Raw genomic sequence first — 24,919 nt, 5'->3', positions numbered from 1 at the left:
GGAGAATTGCGGGGGGTGTCTGACAAGATCAGAGTGAGGAGCAGCTCCGTCTGGAAAATCAGCTTGAGCAGTTTTGCCTTCAATCTGAGGGGGACGGGAACCCTGGAAGGTTCTGAACAGAGACACGATCTGAGGGTTTTATAAGTATTCCATCGGCTGCTCAGCGGAGAACAGAGTGGGGGTGGGGAGGGGAGAGGACAGTGAGGCGCAGGAAGATGGAGATCTAGTCGGAGGTCGGAGCCTTTGGGGAGCCCTGGGTGTTCGTTGCAGGACAGGCATGAGCCGTGGAGATTCCTTCACGGCTGCTTGTCTCTCACGGAAGACTCTTCCCTTAGGTTCCCGTGAACTTGGAAGTAATTATGGACCCGGTACAGGTGAGGGGAGGATGTGGGTGCTCTCAAGGATTCCAGCCCCACCCCCACCCCACCCCACACAGTCTGTAGGATTGTGGTGTCATAGAACACTTCACCTGTACTCTTCCACTTCTTGAGTCTGAAGACCCTGGTTTAGAAAGCCCATGGCCCAGGGTTCTGCGTCCAGGCCTGAGGTTACACGGGGCAGGGGGGGGGGGGGGGTGTTCCCATTTCTGGTAACCATTGGAATAAGGTGTGCAAGATTGTTCCAGGTGCACGAACCAGCGTGTGCAACTACTTGGAGGTGAGACTGAGATGGGAGTTTTCAAGAAACTACAATGTTGGCCTTGGCTGGGTAGCTCAGTCATTTGGAGCATTGTTCCGTGCACCACAATGTTGCAGGTTCGATCTCCAGTTGAGGCATGTATGGGAGGCAACCAGTTAATGTTTCTCCCTCCCTTCCTCTTTCTCTCTAAAACCAATAAAAAATAAATTCTCAGGTGGGGATTAAAATTAAGAGTGGGTGGGCAGGAGTTAGGCCTCTATTCTGAGGGTGGTGGAGCAGAGGAGAAAGTTGATCTGATAGAGGTTTTAACAGGCTTCCTCCGGATTCCAAGTGGAGAATAGACTGTAGGGGTTGAAGCAGTTATGGTGCAGACCAGAGAGGAGGTTGCTTTAATATTCTAGGTGAGTGCTAAGAATGGATGGGCCAGGGTAGATGGTAGAAGTGATTGGATCATATACTTTTTAAAAATCCCCACATGAGGATATTCTCATTGATTGTTAGAGAGAAAGAGAAACATTGATGTGAGAGAGAAACATCTAGCAGTTGCCACCCATATGTGCCCAGACCAGGGATCAAACTTGCAACTTTTTGGTGCCAGGATGATGCTCCAACCGAGTCACCTGGTGAGGATGGATCAGGTATTGTGGGTGTGTGTGTGTGTGTGTGTGTGTGTGTGTGTGTGTGTGTAGCTGGAAGGGTAGGGTATTCTGGGTGTGTGTGTGTGTGTGTGTGTGTGTGTGTGTGTAGCTGGAAGGGTAGGGTATTCTGGGTGTGTGTGTGTGTGTGTGTGTGTGTGTGTGTGTAGCTGGAAGGGTAGGGTATTCTGGGTGTGTGTGTGTGTGTGTGTGTGTGTGTGTGTGTAGCTGGAAGGGTAGACGCTCCGTCAGCTGAGATGGGCAAGATGTAGAAGTAACTTAATGTGAACGTCAGAAGTTTATTCGTGACTCTGTGAAGGGGTTGAGATGTTCAGAGAACACCACATGGAGATGTTGCGTGAGCTCCTGGATGCAGAGGGGGCAGTTGTGTGGAGGGGTTCAGGATGGAATGCCCAAAAGGTAGATGATGGTATAGAGACAAGTTTAGGAGGGACAGTCTACACATCACAGTGGTGGTGCAGTCACTGAGCCAGGAAGGCCAATGACTGGATGGGGGAAGGGGGCAGGCTTGTGCACCAGTGAGTGATCCAAGAGTGATGTGCAGGTGGAAGGGAGTATAACTGATGGCCACCGGGCCCTGGTATTGGAGCTTAAGGGAGAAAGGTGAGCATGATCTTAGCAGCCTCTGGAGAATGGGCTTCTGTGGTGGATGTTGGGGGTTGGAGGGGCCTGCATACCAGGCCTAGAACTTAGATGGTGCCTTTCTGCCCACCCTCCTGTGGGTGGACACAGTGATCATTGGGACCATGAGACAGCATGAGGACTCTGGCACCCAGTCCTGGTATTTCCTCTGAGTTGAGGAGCTGGGTAGGAAGGAATGTAGGGGCGCAAATGGATGTCCTTAGGAGACTGGCCATTCACAGACTCGCCTTCCCCATGGTGGCAGGGACAGGTGACCTTCGAGGACGTGTTCGTGCACTTCTCCCAGGAGGAGTGGAGGCTCCTTGATGAGGCTCAGAGGCTCCTGTACTGCAATGTGATGCTGGAGAACTTGGCACTTACGGCCTCGCTGGGTAAGGCCATCATACCCACCCCAGTGAGGGTCCTGGAGCGGGCTCTGCCATTCCCATTTCCCAGGGCAATCCTGGCCTTTCCTGTACCAGAGCCATGGGCACTGCCTCCCTCCCCAGTGCCCCGGAGTAGATGATGTGGATGCCACCTTTGAGTCCAGAGCAATCCACTCACCTGCTGCCCTTAAGGCTTGCATGGCTAGCCCGGGAGTGAGGGATCTTACAGTCACCCAGTGGATTGTATCTGTCTTGTCCTTGCCCTGACTGGGTGCCTCTGTCCAGGTCCATAGCACCCCTTTGCCCCAGATTCTGCCTCCTTCCTCTAGCTGACATTTCTGATGGCCTGCCTGTGTCAGAAATTGCAGGGTGGTCGATCAGTACTTCCTGGGACCACTGGACTATTCTGAGGTTGTTTTTATAATGTTCATTTCTCTTCTTTGAAGGTTGGGTCACCCAGGCCAGTGCTGCCCACTTACCTGTCTTGTCTTTTCCTTAGGATTTGCATCTTCTGTGTCCCATGGGGTGGCCCTACTAGAGCTGGGCAGTGAATCCTGGCTGTCAGACTGGGCACGCATGACTCCAGCCTTGACCAGAGAGGCTCAGGGTGTGCATGGCCCTGGTGAGTAGAAGCAGGGGAAGGTGTCATGTCAGGGCTGGGTCCTAGTCATTCCCTAACTTCTCTGTTACCTCAGTTGTTTAGAGCCAAGGCCGCCGGCCACATTTTATTTCTCTTTCCCTTTTATACATTTGTCTTTTGTACTCTGCCCTTTGGCCTCTGCCTGTTCCCCACCTCTGCCTCCACATCTCACCTGTTGCTCTCCACTTCTCCCTCTGCAGTGGTCCCCAGCTTTGGCCTATACTTAATAGGTCAGATATGCACAGGCACCAAATCATCCTTAAAAACGAGTTTGGTTGTACCTCTTCAGGGACACAGCCTTCTGCCCAACTCTCACCTGTCCCCAGCAGCCAAAGCGTCACTGAAATCTGTTTTTGGATGACTCCATTGGAGACTCTGGCTTTCCTGGGCTGTACCCCACATTTGTGTCCTCTTCCAAAGTGTGTTCCCTTCCATGACTGAGATGCCAACTGCTGTGTAGCAGCCCTTCACTCAACTTGAGCTCAGCCTCTTGTCCTGTGGCCTTGCTCTTGGTTCTGTTAAGCCCACGTCTGTAATGAGACTGCCCCCTTCCACCAGTTAACTTCACCAGCATTTGTCTGCTTTCAGGTTCTTGGCGTGGAATGGAGGATGAACAGGTACTGTTTAAGCAGAGGGTCTCTACAGGAGTATCACAGATCGGGATTCCCAAGATAGGCCCTTCTACCCAGAAAGCCCACCCCTGTGAGACATCTGGCCCAGTCTTGAGAGACATTTTGCACTTGGCTAAGCACCTGGAAATACACCCTGGGCAGAAACCAGGTGGCAAGCAATTCTGGCCCAACGCAGACCTTAACCGCCGAAAACAGCATAACAGAGAGAAACTCTTCAAAAGAGACAAGGACCAGGCCTTTCTTGTGAACAGCTGCCCTGTCCAGCCATTGGAAATACCCTTTATGATTGGGGAGGGTTGTAAGGACTTCTCAGCTAACTCAGCCATTTTCCAGCACCACGCCCCTCGCAGCGAGTGGACACCACACAGTGGACAAAGGCGTTATGAATGCAGTGAATGTGGGAAAACCTTCAACCGCAAAGACTCTCTTGTCCAGCACCAGAGAGTTCACACTGGAGAGAGGCCATACAGGTGCAGCGAGTGTGGGAAAACCTTCAGCCGCAAAGCCATACTTGCTCAGCACCAGCGAATCCACACTGGAGAGATGCCCTATGCATGTGGCATATGTGGGAAAGTGTTCAATCACAGCTCCAACCTTATTGTACACCAGAGAGTTCACACTGGAGCAAGGCCTTACAAATGCGGCGAGTGTGGGAAAGCCTACAGCCACAAATCTACACTTGTTCAGCATGAGAGCATCCACACCGGGGAAAGGCCTTACAAGTGCAGCGAATGTGGGAAGTACTTTGGTCACAAATACAGACTCATTAAACATTGGAGCATTCACACTGGCGCAAGACCTTACGAGTGCATAGCCTGTGGGAAATTCTTTAGCCAAAGCTCCGACCTCATTGCACACCAGAGGGTCCACAATGGTGAAAAGCCCTATGAGTGCAGCGAGTGTGGAAAAGCCTTTAGTCACAAACATGTGCTTGTTCAGCACCACAGGATTCACACTGGAGAAAGGCCATATAAGTGCAGTGAATGCGGGAAAGCCTTCAGGCAAAGGGCTTCCCTCATCCGACACTGGAAAGTTCATACTGGAAAAACGCCATAGGATAATGGGATATGCCATCTCCTTGTTCACCAGTGAGAAGCTCTGTGAGTTGCCTTCGAGAGCAGCCATCAGCTGGAAGCTAAACCCCATCCATCTGAACACCCACTCCAGGGAGATTCTTCTGAGGGCCAGCTGTGACTGAAGCTTTCTGGAGCAATGTCGCACTTTGTCACCTGCCCAGGACCCTTGCCAGAATGCCATCACTGCCAGGGTCTCTGAAAAAGACATCCCTCTATGCAGTATTAGGGTCCCACATTGTGCAAATATCACACCAGTAAGTTCTGTTAGGCACACCTTTGCTCTCCTCCCCTATAGGGAGTCCTCAGTATCCTAAGCCCATTGATCCTTACTCCTTCCTGCCCTCCCCCAGCCCCCAGCTGGTATAAGCCTGGACATGACCCAGTTTCAGCAAGTTTTGTTTGCTGGTCACTTACAGAGCAGGTTTCCAGTTTTCATGGACTTTACTGGGGTTGCGTGGTGCTCATGGTTTGGTTTGTCCATCCTCCAAGTCCCCTAATTTGGGAATTGCCTGCCCCCATATTCTGGTTTTGCAGCCAATGCCTTAGTTTTTAAGCTACCTTTAATCTCGGGGGTTCTGTTTACTCTGTGGACTGGGTGGAGGACAGAAGTAAGCTCAGCCAGCATGAAGGGATGGACAGATTTTGGAAGTGTTCTCAGTTTTGTGAGGTCAACAGCAGACATGGCAGCTCTTGTTCTAGTTTCAGCCTAACTTGTGTTGCTCCCCAAGGCCAGCTAGGGAAGAACACCGGTCTGTGTGGGCCTAACCTTGTGCCCTCTATGCCAAGATTATCTGTGAGACCTTGAGCAGTGGGCATTCGTTGTGACATCTGGTGTGTCTGGGAACAGCATGCATTGAGTCCCTTGTTCCCAGGGGATGTTTCATATTTCCAGCTCTCTTGAGGACAACTTGACCCCCTGGGGCCTGCCAACATCCTGAAATGTATTCGGTAGGCAAGTGTCACTGTACCCTAAAAGATGAGGTAGGAATCATAATTGGTGCAGACACTGATTAATAGGGAGTTGGGGGACTGCAGCAAATGTAGGGGATGTAACTTCTAAAGGTGTACCCACAAATGTTCCCCTCACTATAGCATTGGCATGAGGGCTTACAGAGATTCTCAGGGCTCCCATATTTGTGTCCCATGTCTGTGGTCACTATCAGGAAAATCAAACATTTTCTGCAATAAACTGTACATACTTATAGTGTATAGTTTATGTTCCAATATGTTTGCACCTGTGGAACCAAGCTTTCTGATACCCGTTATAATCCCTCTCTCCTGACCCATCCCCAGGCAAGCACTCCTCTTGTTTTCTGTCACTAGATTTGTCTGCATTTCCTAGAATTTTTTATATGATGTATATGGACTAATTTAATATTTACTTATATATCTGACTTCTTTGGCTCTGCATGATTATTTTGTGATTTATCAACATTTTGTGTGTCAATAGTTCATTCCTTTTTGTCCACATTTTTGCTGAAAGTATTTGGGAGAAATAGTTCCAAAGCAAGTAGTCCAGGAAAACGCACACAATAATGAACCAACAGTATGTACTATAACTTTAACTTGAAAGTGGCGTGCCATCATTTATTACATGGTCTGTGGGTAACAGACTAATTCTGCTTCAAGGTGGAAGGAGACTCCACAACAGTAAAAATACAGAGGTAGGGGTTTGTGGGGGCTTTTCTTGGACACTGGCGACCATAATCATAGTTATTTTGAGTTTCCTTTACCTTTTGAGTCTTTAATGATGTATTATATTGATTAATTTTCAAAAGGTCAAGTAATCTTTCATTGTGAGGCAAACCCCACTTGGTCATAATATATTATTTTCACGTATTGTTGGATTTCACAGTCATGCACCTCAACAACGGGGACATTCCGAGAAATGTCCTTCCTCGATTTCCTTGTGAACAATCATGGAGGCAGTCACACAAACCTAGATGGTCTAGCCTACTACACACCTGGGCTGTACAGTACAGCCAATTGCTCCTAGGCTACAAGCCTGCATGGCGTGTTATTGTGCTAAGTACCATAGGCAATAGTAACAATGATAAATATTCATGTATCTAATATCATAGGAAAGGTACAGTAAAAAAAAAAAAAAAAAGCCAAAAACATAGTGCCCTGGCTGGTATGGCTGAGTGGGTTGAGTGCCTGCCTGCTAACCAGAGGGTCGCCAGTTTGATTCTCAGGGCACGTGCCTGGGTTGCAGGCCAGGTCCCCAGTTTGGGGCATGTGGGAGGCAACCACACACTGATGTTTCTTTCCCCCTTTCTCCCTCCCTTCCTGTCTCTCTAAATAAAATCTTTTAACTTCCGGCCAAGATGGAGGTGTAGACAGACATGCTGCGTCTCCCTCCACAACTAAGAAGGAATACAACTACCTCAAAACTAGAAATCACCAGAAGTTCCAGAAAATCAAACTACATGGAAGTCCAGCAAACAAAGATACAAAGAAGAAATACTCATCCAGGAGGGGCAGAGCCGGGGTAGAGAGGACTCAGTGTGGTGGCAGCGGCAGGCGGCAGAAAGCCCAGTCACATGTTTTAAAAAGTCAGGAGGCCCACCTGGGGAGTGTTCCCAGTTCTTTACTGGACCTAGCAGCTCATGGTCCCAGCACGGGGAAATCAAGTCTCATTGCTTCTGACTGTGCAGACCAGTGGGGGTTGGGATGAAGGTAGAAATTGCCAGTCTCTCAGCAGAGTCTGCTTGTTTAAAGGGCCCCCATGGTGCCAGAACGTCTGCAGACCCATCCACTCCAGGAACAATGGCCAGGGCAGCAGCTAGAGAGGTGCCAGTCCGGTACAGAAGGGGAGAGGTGCCTGGAAAAGGGGCAAGTGCTGGGCAGGCGGCATTGTTCCCTCTGGCCCCGGCCCCCACATACAGCATCACAACGTGGTGAAACAGGTCGCCCTCTACTGATGAATCCCTAAGGCTCCGCCCCTTACAAAGTAACAGGAGCGACAGCTCTGCCTAAGACAGGCAAACAAACACGGAAGCCTGTAAAGTTGAGGAGACAGAGAAGTATGGCCCAAAAGAGGGAGCAGATCAACGTTCCAGTGGGAGAACTAAGTGACGACGAAATAGCCAACCTAACAGATGAAGTATTCAAAACACTGGTGGTAAAGATGCTCAGAGGCTTGACAGATATGCTTGAGTACGGCAAACACATGAGAAGTGAAAGCTATGCTAAATGAAGCAAAGGAAAATCCACACAAAACCAATGGTGAAGGGAAGGAAACCGGGGTTCAAATCAATGATTTGGAACATAAGGAAGAAAAAAACAGTCAACCAGTACAGAATGAGGAAATAAGAATTGAAAAAAATGAGAGGTTTAGGAACCTCTGGGACAACTTTAAATGTGCCAACATCCGAATCATAGAGATGTCAGAAGGAGAAGAGGAAGAGCAAGAAATTGAAAACTTATGTGAGAAAATAACGAAGGAAAACTCCCCAAATTTGGCAAAGAAAATAAACATACAAGTCCAGGAAGCACAGAGTCCCAAACAAACTAGACCTAAAGAAGAGCACACCGAGACACATCATAATTAAAATGCCAAAGGTAGAGAATCTTAAAAGCAGCAAGAGAAAATCAGAGAGTTACCTACAAAGGGGTGCCTATAAGAGTATCAGCTGATTTCTCAAAAGAAACTGCAGGCAAGAAGGGACTGGCAAGAAGTATTCAATGTGATGAAAAGCAAGGACCTCGTCGGTCGTCGTCGTCGGCAGCCGTCCGTCTCGAGAGACGATGGTGTAGCTTCCCAAGAGTCCATCTGCACCGCCAAGAATGGTTGTGCAGTCCGACTCGGGAGTGACACGGTATCTGTCTCCTCCCGTGTTGAATCAACATCTTGCGATGACGCTGCAGTGTCCTCTCCAGTGAAGCTGAAGCTACAGAGCCTGGGCAGGGTGATATGGAGGGTCTGCTGTTGCCCATGCAGCAGACCCCCCCTCTCTTCGCAGCTGAAGGGTCCAAGGGAAAGACGGAGTCAATACAGCTTGGCTTCAGGTGCGCCGCAGGAGTTGCCGGTGTTGACTACAACGTCAAACCGCCTTAGGGACTCCGGCTCCGGATTTTCTGTCGGGGTTTACTCCCTTAGCCTTTCCCCTGAAGAGGTATGCCGCAAGGCAGCGGAGGTTTTTTGGAGTCAGAGTTTTCCTTCTCTGATGTGCCCTGACTGGAAGATCGAACCAGCGACACTTAGCTCGCAGGCCGACGCTCAATCCACTGAGCCAAACCAGCCTACAACCAAGGACCTACAACCAAGATTATTGTATCCAGCAAAGCTATCATTTAGAATGGAAGGGCAGATGAAGTACTTCCCAGACAAGGTAAAGCTGAAAGAGTTCATCATCACCAAGCTAATATTAAGTGAAATTTTAAAGGGACTTATTTAAGAAAAAGAAGATCAAAACTATGAACACTAAAATGACAACAAACTCAGAACTACCAACAGAATCTAAAAAATAAAAACAAAAACTAAGCAAATAACCACAATAGGAACAGAATCATAGGTATGGGGATCATTTGGAGGGTTATCCGCTGGGAGGGGGGAGGGGAGAAATGGGGAAATGGTGCAGGGACTAAAAAGCATAATTGGTTGGTAAAAAATAGGGGGAAGTTAAGAATAATACAGGAAAGGGTGAAGGCAAAGAATTTATATGCACGACCCATGGACATGAGCTAAGGGGTTGGAGGAATTGCTGGAGGGAAGGGGGATAGTGGGTGGAGGGTAGCAAAGGGAAAAGAAATTGGGACAATTGTAATAGCACAATCAAAAAATATATACTTAAAAAAAAAAAAAGGTTAAAGGGAACTCCTTCCAAAAACAAAAAGTATACAAAACTTAAGAGTAAGATGACTAACAACAAGCAAAAAGCTGCAACTCTACTTCAGAATAGGATATTAGACAATTAATTTTAAATAAAAGTATCTTAATGTAAAAGTTGTAAGGGAAAAATATGTATTCAAATATAGTGCAATTTGGTAAAGAATGCACAGCATAAAAAGATAACATGACAACATCATAAAGGGGAGGGAGGAAAAGGAGAATGAAGATAATAAGAGACAATCAGAAGGAAAAAAAAGAAACAATGGAGCTAGAAAGCAACCAGAAAACAAAATGGATGGAGTTAGGCCGCATATGGCACTAATCACCCTACTTGAATCTACGAAGCAAAAGGCACAGGTAGCAGATGGATTAAACAGGACTCAACTACATGTTGGCTGCAGGAGGCTCCTCTCAGCCCCAAAGACACATATGGGCTCAAAGTGAAGGTCATACTTCAAGTAAAGGGAGTACAGCAAAAGTGGACTAGAGAAATAAGTGAAGCTCCAAGGCTATAGAAGGAAATAAAAATTAAGCGTGGAAATAATGAAAGAGGAGAAATAAATGAAATAGAAAACAAAAAGACAACAGAAAAAATTAATGAAACAAAGAGCTGCTTCTTTCAACAAAAAGAATTGATAAGGCTCTGGTTAGACTCCACTAAGGAGTTAAGTAAACTCAGAGAAAGTTACAAGGGGAGACTAAAGAAACACAAAGAAGGGTTAATACAAGAATACTATGAAAGCCAACACCAGCAAATTCAACAACCTAGGAGGGAACAAATTCTTATAAGGAATTGAAACAGTTATCAAAAATCTCACAAAATTCGCCCTGGTCAGTTAGCTCAGTTGCTTAGAGCATCATCCTGATACACCAAGGTTGTGGGTTCGATCCCCAGTCAGGGCACATGCAAGAATCAACCAACGAATGCATGGGTGGATGAAACAAAAATAAAAAATAAAAATAATACTTCGCTCTCAAATCAACAGGAACATTTGAAAACTATATATATATTTTTTAATTTGCTCACATGCGCTGCGATAGCAAAGTTAATTGCCTGTGTTTTTTAATCTTTTTAATGAAATGTATCAGGGAGACGCTAATCACATTGCATAAATTTCAGGTGTGCTTTCTATTATGACTTCTGGACGCTCTACTGCGTGCTCACCAGCCCAGCCTAGTCTCCTTCCGTCACCCTGTATTTGACACCTTTACCCTCTTCGTCTCCGCCCCCACCCCCACCCCGCCCCAAGCTATGGACTTTTGATGCAGAATCGGAAGGAGCTGGGCGAGCACCCGGGGAACCTGGTATTTACCTGAACCGCCCCTGGAGCCTGTGGGCGGAGTGCGGACCCGCACGGCCGAGCGTCAGACCCGCCTCGGCGCAGTTGCTCCAACGACGCGACCCCAGTTCAGTTACAAGCTCACCAGGTGTCGCCGGAGGACGACACCGGAAGACCCGCGCGAAAATGCCTCTCTGCTGAGCCCTCATTGGCCCAGTGCCGACGCGGGGCGCAGTGCCTTCCGGGTAATGTAGTTCTCCGCGCCACGGGCTCCGCGGGCGTCTGTCCGTAGCGCCGACGGGAACCGGTGTCCGGGGCTCTGGGAACAGCGCGTGGCTTCATGCTTCTTAAAGGGGATGCACCCACATGTCCCTACAATTTAGTTTGCGCTGCTCTCGGGCGGTACAGACGCTAGTTCCCATGTTCTCCAAAACCAAATCGGCACGCGCGCGGTATTGTCGCTCAGACACAGAGTGGACACCCGCTGAACTGGGAATGATGACCTTGGTCTTAGTGCTGTTCAAACCCGTAAAGACGGGAGCTTTAGAATCAGTTGGGTGAGAGCAAAGACTGCAGAGGGATGTGGGGTGCCTGAGACAGGTGGGGTGGTGGAGAACGGCAACGTGCTGTGTCTCTGGTCCCCTCAGAAAAAACGCAGAGCTTAGGGACGGAGCCATATTTCTTACCCCATATCCTGATGCCTTCATATGTACTATTCGATTTATTTTACAAGCTAAGACCTCCCTGAAAAGGAGGGCGATTTATTTCGTGACATTTTCTACCAGGACAGGCGACTTTCTGGTCGCAGTATCCAGAAATGGCGCAAAGGGGACATCTGAACCCTGAGATACAGGATTGGAGGACATGACCTCCTCCTTTGCTTGCGAGGAGGTAAATATAATTTCACCTGCAACTGCAGTAAAATGGCAACCCTTGCCATGACTAGTGTGGCTCAGTGGTTTGGGTATCGTACCACAAACCAAAAGGTCACCAGTTCGATTCCCTATCAGGGCACATGCCTGGGTTCCCGGTTGCGGGTGTGCAAGAGGCAACCAATGGGTGTTTCTCACATTGATGTTTCTCCTTCTGTTTCTCCTTTCTCCTCTCTCTAAAAATAAGTATATAAAATCTTTTTTTAAAAATGAGAACTCTTCAAAATGGCTTGGCCTGCTATACATCTGGCTCTAGAACGTACCTCTTGCCTCTCTCTTGCTCACTGAATTTAGCGTCTTTGTTCTGACTTTCTCAACTGGGAACTAATTTCCTGGAGTATCCACAAGGCTCAGATCTACGTGAGCATGGGGAGTAGTAATTATCTCAGAGAAATATTTGTGAAATGTTGAAATTCCTGAAATCAATGATTTTTTTACTTATTCAGAGTTGGTGGCCAAAATAACTCTTATCCATGTGGACAAGGTTAGGATCTCAGTGAAGTGTGAAGGGTCACAAGTCTGAGAAGTGATGGAATGAAGCTGAGCATGTGGGTACACTGGGAACTTGGCTAGCCTGAGGTTATGACTCTCTAAATTATGACTTATTGTAACAGAACCCACTGGATGTTTAGTTATGAGGGGCCTGATTGCCCGCGGCCAGAAGCAGAATTCTCAATACCAGAGTTTGGTGAAAGAAAAAAGGAATGTTTATTTAAAGGTTATACTGATTTAAATTAATGGCAGATTTTTGCTGTTAAGTCTTATTATCTTTAAAACACCCACAAACACATAGTTCTGGCTTCCCCTGCCTAACCAGGCTAGTTTTATAAAAGTCAGAGATACCATTTTCCTACTTCCCAGACACAGTTCAGCTTTACCAGCAGCTCCCAATCATTCGAGCCTGATTGGGGAGGTTTTGCCTATGTCGGGCCGTATTCTCCAGCTCTTAATTCAGAGCCACATGGAGTTCCCAGCCTCCCTGTAAATGGCATGGAGTTCTCCCTTCCCTTTCAAAGCCACATGGTCCTCTCCTAGCCCAAACGCCTGCCGCCTTATTTATAAGTCCCTGACTGCAGCATGTGACGCAGTGGGCAGGGTGACTAATTGCGGCCACTTGTAGAACTTTATATAGGCCCCATAAGCTTTTCGTCACCATTCTATGATCAAAGCCCCTCCCATCTCCTTGGGGACCCCACTCAGTGACATTATTGCTTAAATCACTTTTGAGTACACTGAGCAATACCATCAGCTTGAAGGGGTATGTAGAGAGCAGAGCTTAGCCACAATGCTGAGAACAGGGTATCTGTGGCATCGCACTCATTCCCTCCTGAACAAACAACCGTTCTGTGCCTACTGCACTCTAAGCACCACCGGGGCTGTGTGGAACACGCCAGCTGGGGTCCAGCGTCCAACAGCCCTGCCTTCGGAGGCCGTCACTCTAGTCAAAGGCGATTGGCAGTAAACAATGTCAACCATCAATCATGTAAGATTTTTACAAGTGATAAGCAATTGTCAAAAAAAAAAAAAAAAGAAAGTTAAGGATGCTATTAAGTGGGGTTATAGTTTTGCAAACATTTGGAAGACCTCACTTAGATGTGAGCCTTGTGGATACTCTGGGGAATTAGTTCCGGGCTGAGAAAGTCAGAACAAAGTTGCTAAATTCAGTGAGTGAGAGAGAGGGAAGAGGTACGTTCTGGAGCCAGATGTACAGCAGGCCAAGCCGTTTTGAAGAGTTTTCATTTTTTAAAAAAGATTTTACTTATTCTTAGAGGAGAAGGGAGAAACAGAGGGAGAAACATCCATTGGTTGCCTCTCACAGGCCTCCAACCAGGGACCTGGCCAGTGACCCAGGCATGTGCCCTGATAGGGAATCAAACCGGTGACCTTTTGGTTTGTGGTACAATACTCAAACCACTGAGCCACACCAGTCATGGCAAGAACTGCCATTTTGCTCTAAGTGTGAATTGGGAAGCCATGAAAAAAGAGAAATGAAACAGACCCTGTCTATTTTGTCAGTTAAATTATGATGACTAGATGCTGGGAGACCATTTAGACCATTTAGACCAAGGCAAGTGGGATGGTGGCTCTGACCGGGATCAGCGTGGTGGTGATGAAATGTCAGATTTTTTAATGTTATGTGTATTTTACAGTAAAAATAATTAACAATTTTTAATATGTCTTAAGAATTTTCATTGCACACAGACATATACTGAAGGCACTAGTAGAAAAAGTATTCAAATAAAAAATAGAAAATCGAAAAGACACTTTGGTGGAAGCTTGCGTTGGAGGTAGATGGTTCATAATTTCTTACTGATAACCATTTCATATGTAACTGAACTGAAGTTCTTCAGCTTCCTCCGATCACCTCACCGAACAGCTTTGTTTCTGTCAGGAGAGCCAAAGGGAGAACAATCCACTTCCCCCAATCCCATGACAATTTACTTATCTGATAGGTTCTATTTCTTTTGCAGTTAGTTTGCTTCCGTGTACAGCTCTGGTTTGAGGGAAAAGCCCAGGGAGGCTACAGGAATCCATAAAACCTCTGGATCAGCAGCTCTGGCAGTGACAACGGCTCCAGGACACACAGGCCTGCGGCTCCTGAGGGCTTCTGTACACCCTCATCCCGCACAGGCAGTTCCTGGGACACAGAGCGATGCTCCTTTCGGAGGGGCTCATCCACCCTAGTTTATGCGGCCTCTCCCACTTCCTACTGATCCAACCAGTTTCTGTACAGAATGCAGTCCCCACCCTGGGCCTTGTGAGTCTAGTCTTAACGTCCACGGACACAAACTACGTGACTTTTGACTTCAGGACGTAGGCTCCCAGTTAGATCAGAGGAGAGGACTATCCCTCAGCAACACCGGGAATACGACACACCCTCTGAGAGCTAATGGCCCAACACGGGCTGCTGCCAAATGTGATGAAGAGCATCCAGGCCACGGCATCCCGCCCCCCCCACCGGCTGACCGCAGAACCACAAGTAACTTTTGCGTCCAGGGCATCAAATGGGGGGCAAAGTCCTGTGACCTTTCCCAGGAGACCGCAGGCAGCAACACAAAGGGAGCCCAAGCTGGACTGAGAGCTGTTCTTTATTTCCCATTCTCTCCGAAACTCACAAAGTACTCACAAAACCCGCTCCCCTTTCCTCCTGGCAGAGTCCAGCTCTGTTCACACCCACAGCACAGCGCAGAAGCCCAAGAAGCTACCCACAGCTTAACCAATAAGGCATTTATGATTACAAAAGTCAGCGGGATGAGTGGGGAGTTTGTGTAGGAGGACCTGGTAACTATAATACCCTTGTGAGACGATAATGCCCCCCAAAAGGAAAACCTCTGTCACCTGACAGCTGAAGCCAACCGAAGTCCTCTTGTCCACAGCTGGCTGATGTCCACACCCAAACCAGTCGGGGGGAGGGGACGCAGCCTCGCCACAAGGGCCCAAACGCCTGCTGAACGCTCCAGACAAAGCGAGAGAGCCAGCGGTCAGCTTGCTCTCCCTGAGCATCTTAGAAGCCAGGGTGATACACAGAGAGGCAGGTGGACTTCAGTGTCAGAGCTCCAGGATCAGCCCCTGGCAGGTGCAAAAGTGCAACACTGTTCTGGGAGAGCTCCCCACATACCTGGCGCTTTAATCAGCTGCTCTGGAATGGGAACTGACAGTCCCCTCGCTAGCGCTTCAAATTTGGGGCAAAGTACTACTTAAAAATAAAAAAAGAATGTATCAAAATGCTGTGGTACTGACATAAAAGACACCCACTTAGAAGAATGAAGAACTCAGAAACAAACCCCCACACATACACTCAGATTTTTAAGAAGGGTACAAAGACCATTCAAAGGGAAGTGAAGCTTTTCAGCAGATGGTGTTGGGAAAACTGGATATCCACACGCAAAAGGATGAACCTGCACTCTTAGCATCCACGATGTACAAAAAAGTGAACTCAAAAGGAATCAAACACCTAAATGTTCAATACCTAAAAGTATAATATTCTTCAAAAAAAAAAAAAAAAAAAAAAAACAGAGGAAAGAAAGCTTCATGACATTGGATTTAGCAATAATGTCTTGGACATGATACCAAAGGCACAGAGAATACAAATAAATTGGATGATACTGAAATGTAAAGCTTCTATATGAAGAGGGACTAAATGAACAATGAAAAGGCAACCCTCAGAATGGAAAAATATATTTGCAAGTCATGTATCTGATGAGAAATTAACACCCAGAATATGTAAAGAACTCCTATATTGAATGTAACCAATAATGAATGTCAAGATAACAGGGTGTGGGGCCAGGTGTGTTTTGGGGAGAGTGGGGGGACCCTCTGTAAGAGTGCATGGTTTTCCAGTTACTTTGCTGTACATCTGAAACTAGTGCAGAATGGTACTGAATGCAAACTGTACCTGAAAAAATCAAAAAATTAAAAAAATTAAAAAGAAAATCAATAAATTAAAAAAAGAACTCCTATATCTAAGTAACAAAAAAGCCTGATTAAAAGATGGGCAAAAATTAGAATACACTTTTCCCAAAGAGCATCCACAGACAACCAACAAGCAAATGAAAAGATGCTCAATGTCATTAATCCTTAAGGAAATGCAAATTGAAACCACAGTGAAATAACACCTCATGTCCCTTAGGATAGTGTTATAAAAAAAATAAAACAAGAAAATAAAAACCGTTGGTAAGGGAGTAAAGACATTGGAACCCATAAGTACCGCTGGTGGGAACGTAAAATGGATTACCATGTGACCCTACAAGTCCACGTCTGGGTGCATACCTGAAAAGACACGAAAGCAGGGCCTCGAAGCAGCATTTGTGCCATCGTCACTGTAACATTATTCACAACTGTCAAGAGGTGGAAGCCCCTTCTGTCCATTGGTGGATGGACACAGAAAAAGAGGGACACACATAAAATGAATGTTATTCACCTAAAAAGGAAATTCTGACACACGCTACATGGATGAACCTTGAGAACATTATGTCGAGTGAAATAAGCAAGTTACAAAAGGAGGAAAACTTTACAATTCTTATATATGGTATTCAGAGTGGTCAAACTCATAAACAGAAAAAAATATAACGGCTGTCATGGGATAAGGGAGGCGAGAATGAGTTGTTGCTTTAAGGCTATAGTTTCAGATTTATAAGATGAAAAGACTTCTGGATGTTTGTTGCACAGGAGCATGATGTATTATTCCTCCTGAACCTTACTCTTAAATAGGATTAAAATAAGACACAATCAAAAAAGAAACACACACATAACTGCATAGCAGTACTTCCCAGTGCAGAGCAGACTTTACTTTGAAGTCTTTTCTGGTTTGCGATACTCTTTGCTGTGAATTTCTTGGTGCCGAACAAGGTGGGAGTTCTGCCTAAAGCCTCTCCCGCAGTTGCGGCACTCGTAGGGCTTTTCCCCTGTATGAATTCTCCGATGTTTAATGAGGCTGGAGTTGTATCTAAAGACTTTCCCACATTCACTGCACTCATAAGGCTTCTCTCCAGTGTGAACTCTCTGATGAATAACAAGTGTGGAGCTGTCCATAAAGAATTTCCCACACTCACTACATTTGTAAGTTTTTTCTCTGGTATGAACATTCTGGTGCCGAATGAGATGGGAGTTTTGGCTGAAGAGTCTGCCACATACACGGCACTCATATGGCCTCTCCCCAGTGTGGTTTCTCCGATGTCTGATATGATTTGAGTTGTGCCTAAAGAGCTTCCCACATTCGTTGCACTCATAGGGCCTTTCTCCGCTGTGAGCTTTCTGATGTCTCTCAAGTGTGAAGCGGTACCTGAAGAACTTCCCACATTTGCTGCACTCAAAACGCCTTCCTCGAGTGTGAACTCTCTGGTGAATGATGAGTGTGGAGACATCCACAAAAGACTTTCCGCACATGCTGCACACATATGGCCTTTCTCCGGTGTGAACTCTCTTATGTCTTTTGAATGTGAAGCTGTACTTAAAGGATTTCCCACATTCACTGCATTGATACGGCTTTTCTCCAGTGTGAACTCTCTGATGAATGATGAGTGTGGAGCTGTCTTTAACGCATTTCCCGCACTGGCTGCACTCATAACGCATTAGCCTGGTATGAACTCTCTGGTGTTCAGTGAAGCCAGACCTCTGACTAAAGAGTGCCCCACATTCGAGGTGCTCACAGAGCCTTGTTTCAGTGTGCACTTTCTGGTGCTCAACACATACGTGTTTGTGGCTGAAGGCTTTTCCACATTCGTCATACTTGTAGCCATTGCGCCCACTTTCCAGAGTCTTCCTGCCCTCAGTGTCACATGGCTTCCCTGTACTGTGAGGGGCCCCATGCAGTGAAAGGCGAGAGCTGGCCTGAAAGCTTTTCCCACCCTCCTCGCACATCAAGGTCCGCTCCGCAGGGTGAACACTGCGGTTCTTCACAAATGAAGGCCTCCGCTCATTCCACCCAGGCACTTTCTCTCTACTCTGCTCCTTATGGCAACCGGCAAGACTGGCCACACGTGTGTTCACCTCTTGCTGAGGGTGCATTCCGTCCTGCTTATCAAGGTGCAAAATGTCTTTCAAGAGTGGGCCACACATCTCACAAGAATGAGACTTCTGGGTGGATGGATCTTGACTTGGGATCCAGACCTGTGACACTCTCACAGAACGACCTTGCTCCACAAGGACCTCCTGGGCTCCATGCCAACAACCTGGAAGTAGACAAATGTCAGTGAAGTGCGTGTTGACTTTGGCGGGAGGGGGCAGCCCCATCAGAAATGTGCATCAGAGATGCCCACAAATAAGACACAGCTGACAGGTGAGGGGGCCCAGACACAGTGGGAGGAAGCCTGCTGTGCAGAGCTGGCCTGGGAGCTCATGATGGGTAGGGACACAAGGAGGGGACAGGGCAGGAAGGAGACACAGGGTCTGCAGGTCACCCCTCTACAAATGGCTTTCAACAAGGGCGTGGCTACTGGTGGCTGGTGAGTACCATGTGGTAGTTTGTGTCCAGGCCCACACGTCTGATTGGGACACAGTAGCTGGTGATCCAGGACCAGTTAAGGACACACACGTGCAGACGTCACTGAGCCTTAAGTGTAGATCAGATGCCGAGAGTGCTGCAAAGGGCACAGTGGAAGGGAATGGGTGAGAGGTGGAGGCCAAAAAACTAGGGGGAGCTGCAGACGGGAAGATTAGAAATGACAATGGAAAAGAAAAGGTAGAATGAATGTGGCCTCTATCCCTGGCGTCACACAATGGTGGGCACAGGCCTGGTGCCCAGTGTGACTCAGACCCAGCTCTGACAACACGCCCTTTCCCGGCTCCCAAGCACCAGGGCTGTTCCTTGTTGCCACCGATAAAGTGATACATACTCCGGCAGGCAGCCAGGGCCCTCCCCCTTCCTCAGTGTGAGCACTGACACGGGACTTGGAATAGGCCCACCTGGGGTTGGCCAGCGGGGCCCCAGAGCGATCCAACTCATGACACCCCACATTCTAAAATCACGAACGCTTCATAGTGGGGTCTTGCAGAACCAGTGGCCTCCATCCACAAGTAGTGACCACACTGGAAGTGGGGACAGTGCACAGAGCCCGGCCCGGGCACCAACAACACATGTACCCGTGAACCAGGAGCGGAAGCAGTGCCCACGGTCTCGTGGTGGGAAGGACAGAGCTGCCCCTGGAAAGGACAAGGACAGAGCCCAGCCCAGGGACCTGTGGTGGGTGTGAGGGCCTCACCTACGGAGGACAGCAGTGCCAGGTTCTCCAGCATCACACTGTGGTGCAGGCGCCTCTGAGCCTCGTCCAGGAGCCCCCACTCCTCCTGGGTGAAGCGCACGGCCACGTCCTCAAAGACCACATGGCCCTGTGAAAATGGAACAGTTTGGTTCATGAGCAGCTTGTTTTAACTGTGTTTTTGTGGATTCCGTATTTCTCAATTTGCCATCCATTAATTACAGATTAAACTAACAGGCACATTCGTGTATATTACCCCTGCGATTCAGAGCCCATTGTCTGAACCAGGCCCTTGGCTAACTCCCACACAGGCAGTGAAATTTCCCCTGCCCCAAAGCAGCCCAGGGTGAGATATCAGACAGCTAGGGACAGCCCCTAAGCCGGAAGACCTGCCAGAATTGTTCAGGCTAGTGACCCCTAAACCCCTCACCTTACCCTCCTCATCTTTTCCAAGGAAACCCCAGAAAACACTCTGGCCGCGGTTTCCCTTGGTCCTTATGCCTTCTGATCGAATCTGGTGCCCTAATGTCACCCTGACTGGCGTGGGGTTCACTGTACACTCCAGAAATGCAAGGAATAAAGATCTTTTTCAATGATATTGGCCTCTCCATGTTGTCATTCACATGCACAAATTAAAACCCCATGGGTACAATCACTCATCCACGTCTCTCTCTGAGATCTCCAGTCCTTCCTCCTCCCGGACCTCCCAGCATGGGTGAGTTACAGGTGGGGTGGCACCAATGCCTGCTCTCTGCTCATGGCCACTGACTACTGTGTCCAGCACAGAGCAGAACACATGTCAGGGAGGTGGCAGAAAAGCGCCATCTAGGCTCTGGCCTGGACTGTGGGGCCCCACCCTCTCTTGCCAGCCAGTTTCCCTGGGGTCCCCCAGATCTTGCCTCCCAGACAACCAAACTCAGACTCATCCTCCTGTAAGCGCCCAGTGCCGGGGCAGGAGCCAACCCTGCACACTCCCCTCACTTGCACGTCAGTGTTTGGACTCACCTCCCTCCTCCCTTCCCTCATCACTCTTGACTCCTCCAAGGCGGTAACCGCAGAGACTCCCCCAGCCCAACCACAGGCATCCCTCAGGCCTTCCAACACGCCCATCAGCACATGGAATCCAGGCAGTGCATCCAGCACCCTAATCTGCCCCGGTCTTGCCCTGAACACCAAAGGACCCCAGCACCAGAGAGCACCGAGCCCCCAGTGAAGACCTCCCGCAACCCTGTCTCTCGCTGTCACTCAGCTGCAGAAACCTGTGTGAGCACCTCAAGGCGCCTGGCGCTCGCCCACTTTCGCACTGCGCACGCTCCCTCACAGCGGTCTGGAACCTCTCTGCATCTAACCCTCGCCCAGGGACCCAGACTAGCAAGACTTCCCCTTAACTGACTACCAGCCTACACGAGACAATCCTGGCAAGGGGTCCCATAAAACCTTGCTGAGTCCCCAGAAAGGTAGAGTCCTGCCCTGCCTTCCCCTCACTGACAGCTGACCTTTGTGGAGATGCCTCCGCATCCACTTCAGGTCCACTGTCCCCTCTGAAGGCTTTCTGACCCTCACTATCCCATTACAGGTGCACACCCCAACAGACGCTCCGGTTCCTGTGCCTGTAGCGCCCACCACCACATCCGGGAGCCCACCTGAGACATGGGTCTGGCCTTCTCCCTCCCTTGTCCCTAGTGGCACTGAAGGATGCTGTTCTGAAATCTGAGTCGCAGCTCTCCTGGGACGCACACACCAGCCACTATACTGTGACTGTCTCCAGCCCGAGCGCCTCCTCTGGACCCCAGATCTGTCCCCTCAGAGCCTCTGAAACACTTGCGAGGTGCCCAAAACCTGATTCCTCATCTTCCCTCTGAAAATTCCTTCTACCACTGACTTCCCACCTGATCCATATAACCCAAGACTGAGTTCTGGACCTTGGCTATGTGGAACCGCAGGGTTTTCAGGCCCCAGAAAGTGGGGAGGATAGGTGGAGTCTCAGAATATCACCATTCCCTATGTTGGGGTGCCTAAACCATGAGGGTGATAATTAGGGTGGGTGGGAGTCCAAGACACTTTTCACTCACCTGTGCAGGGTCCAGAAGCATTTCTGCCACTGCCGTGGGACCCTGTGGGAAGAAGGAGGCCGTGAGAGATGGGTAACCATGGTAGGATCCTACTAGCTGAGCTGGACCTCCACCCTGCCCTGCCCTGCCCTGGGGCAAAGTGATCTGAGCCTGACGGTCTAAGCTCAGCTCCTTAGAAACCAGTGCTGCCTCTTACCAGCTGGGTGGCCCTGGAAAATAATCTGTAAACCTCAGTACCCCCATCTGTAAAATGGGCACTAGAATGGTTTCAACTCAAGGGCACATAGTGATAGCGAACATAAGGTCCCGGCTGGGGTGATTCACTGGACTGAGTGCCGGCCTGCAAGCCAAAGGGTCGCTGGTTCGATTCCCAGTCAGGGCACATGCCTGGGTTGCAAGCTGGGTCCCCAGTTGGGGATGTGTGAGAGGCAACCACACATTGACGTTTCTCTCACTCTGTCCCCCTCCCTTCCCCTCTCTCTATAAATAAAATCTTTAAAAAAAACCCTAAGGGGTACACACTATGTATCAGCTGTACAGTCCCCATGCTCGATGGTTTTTTTGTATGTTTTCACTGCAAATGAAGTGGTAGGATTCTTTTTTTTTTTTTACAATAAACTCCATATTTTAATAAAATTTTAAAAAATGAGAAAAAGATGAACACCACAATAAAAATATATAATAATCAAAGAACATGATCCAAAAATTTACAAACACAGAAACCCAAATATTTGTTTTTATGTCCTTAATAATCAAAGTGAAGTGGTAGGATTCTTAATTTGGGCATATATTTTTCCCTTTTTAGGGTTTTTAGAGATGTAATACATAAAACTCTACATACTTAAAGGTGAGTTAACATTCAGGCCAATTATGAAGTGTTTGTATGAATTTAACTAATCCAATGTGTTCAGTTTCTAATTGCCTACCTGTGTACATATTTGGAGGGATGTTGGTTCATCAGTGTTTAAATCAATAACTTTCATATATTCTTCTGTTAATAAGTTGCAGGGAGGCGCTGAGGATGCAGGTCGGCTGCTACTCCTTTCAGCAACCAGGCCTGACTGCAACGTAATTCTCTGAAGCAAGTGTGCAGGAAGCCCTTCACAGTGGACCGCCCTCTTGCACTGAGCGCTGGAGGAGGGACCCTGGCCTGGGATCTAGCTGCTCCACTAACCCAGGTGACCTCTGCCGTGTTCCACAGGGAGTGGTCTTGAGGGTCTGCTCACCCTGCAGTGGGGAGGATCTATATCAACCCACACCTCAGCCTTCACCCCAGGTCAGCCCCTTACCCAACCTGAACCTCCCTTCCTGCAGACACGGGCCAGAGTTCATCCTGCACCAGGACTGCTCCTTGGAGAAGGCGTCAGGGATGCACGCTCACCTCTGCACCCTGCCCTCCAGTCTCGGGCCTCCCTCCCTCACCACAGAGCCCATCTGGAGTAACCATAAACCTCTCCTTCTTTCATATGGTCACCAGGATATGTCCTGGTCCAGTCCACACCCTCCACCCTTTTGGAAGCTCCAGCCCAGTCACCTTCCCGGGGCCCCAGACATTTCTGTCCGTCTACTCAGGTTCATCTCCATGTTCTGACATCTCAGAGTCACATGTCCAAGTACATGTCACGATCTCCTCCCTGGCTCCTGGTCACTGCACTAACTTCCTCGTCTCCACTCCTGAAATAATCAGGTAAAAAAGCTGGGCTGACCCTTCACTCCCTACTTTTGCTCACAAGCACACATTGGCTCTGTCTTTATGACCCATACAAACTCCTGTCACATCTCTCCTCTACTGACACCTCTCTGGTGCAGCCCTTCCAGAATCCTCCCGAAGTCTACTTCTGGGTCCTGCTTACCCATCTCCCTGCTTCCATTTCCCATCCACTTCTTAACAACTTTAAACTTCAGATATGGATATGTCCCTAAATTAGGTTCCTGGGCCCAATTCCAGTATGAAGGGGGTGGCTTCCCACACAACACCAAGCACTTCTCAGACACCCGAAGGGTGTCCAAATATTCAATTCAATTCTACCTGTCTACCCAAAGACAGCATCCGATCCCAAAAGCGTAGGGCTCAGTCCTACAAGACTGCCCCGCACTACCCATGAGATGCCAGTCAAAAGTCCAGGCTGTTACCTGTACTTCTGACCGCACCGCCTATAAATCAGGCTCCCAAGATCCCCTTTTTAATTTGCTAGGACAGCTTACGGGACTCAGAGGAACATGTTACAATACTTACTAAGTTGCCAGTTCATTATAAAAATATAACTCAGGAACAGATGGAAGAGAAGCATAGGGCAAGGTGAGAGGAGTGGGCGCGGAGCTTCCACGTTCTCTTCAGGTGCCACGCTCCCCAAATCTGCACATCGTCCCCAACCCAGAAGCTTTCTGAACCCCGTCCTTCAGGGGATTTTTGGAGGGTTCACTCCACAGACATGATGGGTTAAATCATTGCCAGGGACGACTGATTTGATCTCCAGCCCCTCTCCCCGCCGGGAAGTCAGGGGGCGGGACTGGAAGTTCCAGCCCTCCAATCACAGGGCTGGTTCTCCTGACAGCCGTCCCGTAACCAGCAGCTCTCCGGGTCCCCCATGCCCAGAAAAAAAAGACACCTCTGTCCCTCTCGGCGCCTGGGGAATCCCCAGGGTTTGGGGAACTGTGAGCCGGGAGCTGTGGCGAAGACCGAATACATATGAAAATTACATTTTGGTGACCTGAGCGCCCAAATCCATATTTCTCAGAAATCACATCACCCCAGCCTTTCAAGAATTCCAGCCACTCAGGCCGTCCCTCGAGGCGACACTCGTCGCCCGGTCCCCTGGACACAGGGACGTCGGTTCTCCGGCGCTCGGGCGACCCCGAGGGGATGCTACCCACGCCTCACACGGCGGACACGCAGGGACCCGAGGCGGCCCCTCCGTCCGGGCTCCGACCCGGAGGTGGGAGCCTGGCGGACGGGCCAGGGCGGGAGGCAGCACCCACCTCGGTCGGGATCAGCGGCGCGGCCCCGCCATCGGCCTGTGGGACGAGCAGGGGCGACAGGGCAGGAACAGGGCGCCGCTGCCCCCAACAGGTTCAGTCGCGCCTCCCTACCGCCTCCCTGCGGCGGGGATGACGCCTCCCGCGCTCTTTGTCTCCTCGGCCCCGCCCCAGAGCTCCACCGCCCCCAAAGCCAACAGGCGCTGGAGCAGAACACCTAGAACAGAATGAGCGCCATCACCTAGGGGACGCGGCCGGAAGTCCCGCCTCCGGTGTGCGTCGGCCTGTAAACGGTTCTATGCTAAGCTCTCATTGGCTCTGCTCTCCGGCTTCGGTTACCGCAGAGCGTTCTGGGCAATGTAGTTCTCCCATTGGTTCCCACTGTGGCTGCGGTGGTTGCTTCAGTTTCGGGGTAAGGGCCAAGGAACGGCGTGAGTGGAGTTCCGGGTCTCCAAGGACGCAGCGGGTCTCCGTGGCG

At 49.0% G+C, this 24,919-nt stretch overlaps 2 protein-coding genes and 1 long non-coding RNA gene across 4 annotated transcripts; 1 reads left to right on the top strand and 2 right to left on the bottom strand.

Moving 5' to 3' along the window:
* Positions 1–614: 614 nt before the first annotated feature.
* ZNF772 (zinc finger protein 772) lies at positions 615–6,043 on the top strand. 2 transcript variants are annotated; one of them, XM_090260973.1, is made up of 4 exons: positions 615–657; positions 2,182–2,308; positions 2,802–2,924; positions 3,531–6,043. In XM_090260973.1, exons 2-4 carry the CDS (start codon positions 2,275–2,277, stop codon positions 4,628–4,630), a joined length of 1,257 nt encoding a protein of 418 aa, XP_090117099.1. In that variant the 5' UTR covers positions 615–657; positions 2,182–2,274; the 3' UTR covers positions 4,631–6,043. The 2 variants fall into 2 exon arrangements, with proteins under 2 accessions (XP_090117099.1, XP_090117098.1); XM_090260972.1 differs by lacking the exon at positions 615–657 and having other exon boundaries at positions 1,818–2,308.
* LOC149995656 (uncharacterized) lies at positions 1,623–10,929 on the bottom strand. The gene is made up of 3 exons (XR_016507840.1): positions 10,798–10,929; positions 2,782–2,921; positions 1,623–2,652 (listed from the first exon to the last, which is right to left on the bottom strand). It is a non-coding gene; the product is annotated as an uncharacterized LOC149995656 (long non-coding RNA).
* A 5,566-nt stretch (positions 10,930–16,495) lies between these two features.
* LOC149995655 (uncharacterized) lies at positions 16,496–24,517 on the bottom strand. Its single transcript, XM_090260975.1, is given in 5 exon segments — positions 16,496–17,016; positions 17,019–18,367; positions 19,397–19,523; positions 21,466–21,507; positions 24,445–24,517. Coding segments are annotated over 4 exon segments (1,614 nt in total). The 5' UTR covers positions 21,487–21,507; positions 24,445–24,517; the 3' UTR covers positions 16,496–16,899.
* Positions 24,518–24,919: the final 402 nt, after the last annotated feature.

The sequence above is a fragment of the Furipterus horrens genome, unplaced genomic scaffold (genome assembly GCF_987537825.1).
Source record: "Furipterus horrens unplaced genomic scaffold, mFurHor1.1.pri manual_scaffold_13, whole genome shotgun sequence".
Lineage (NCBI taxonomy): Eukaryota > Metazoa > Chordata > Mammalia > Chiroptera > Furipteridae > Furipterus > Furipterus horrens.
This window is presented reverse-complemented; position numbering and strand designations above follow the sequence as displayed.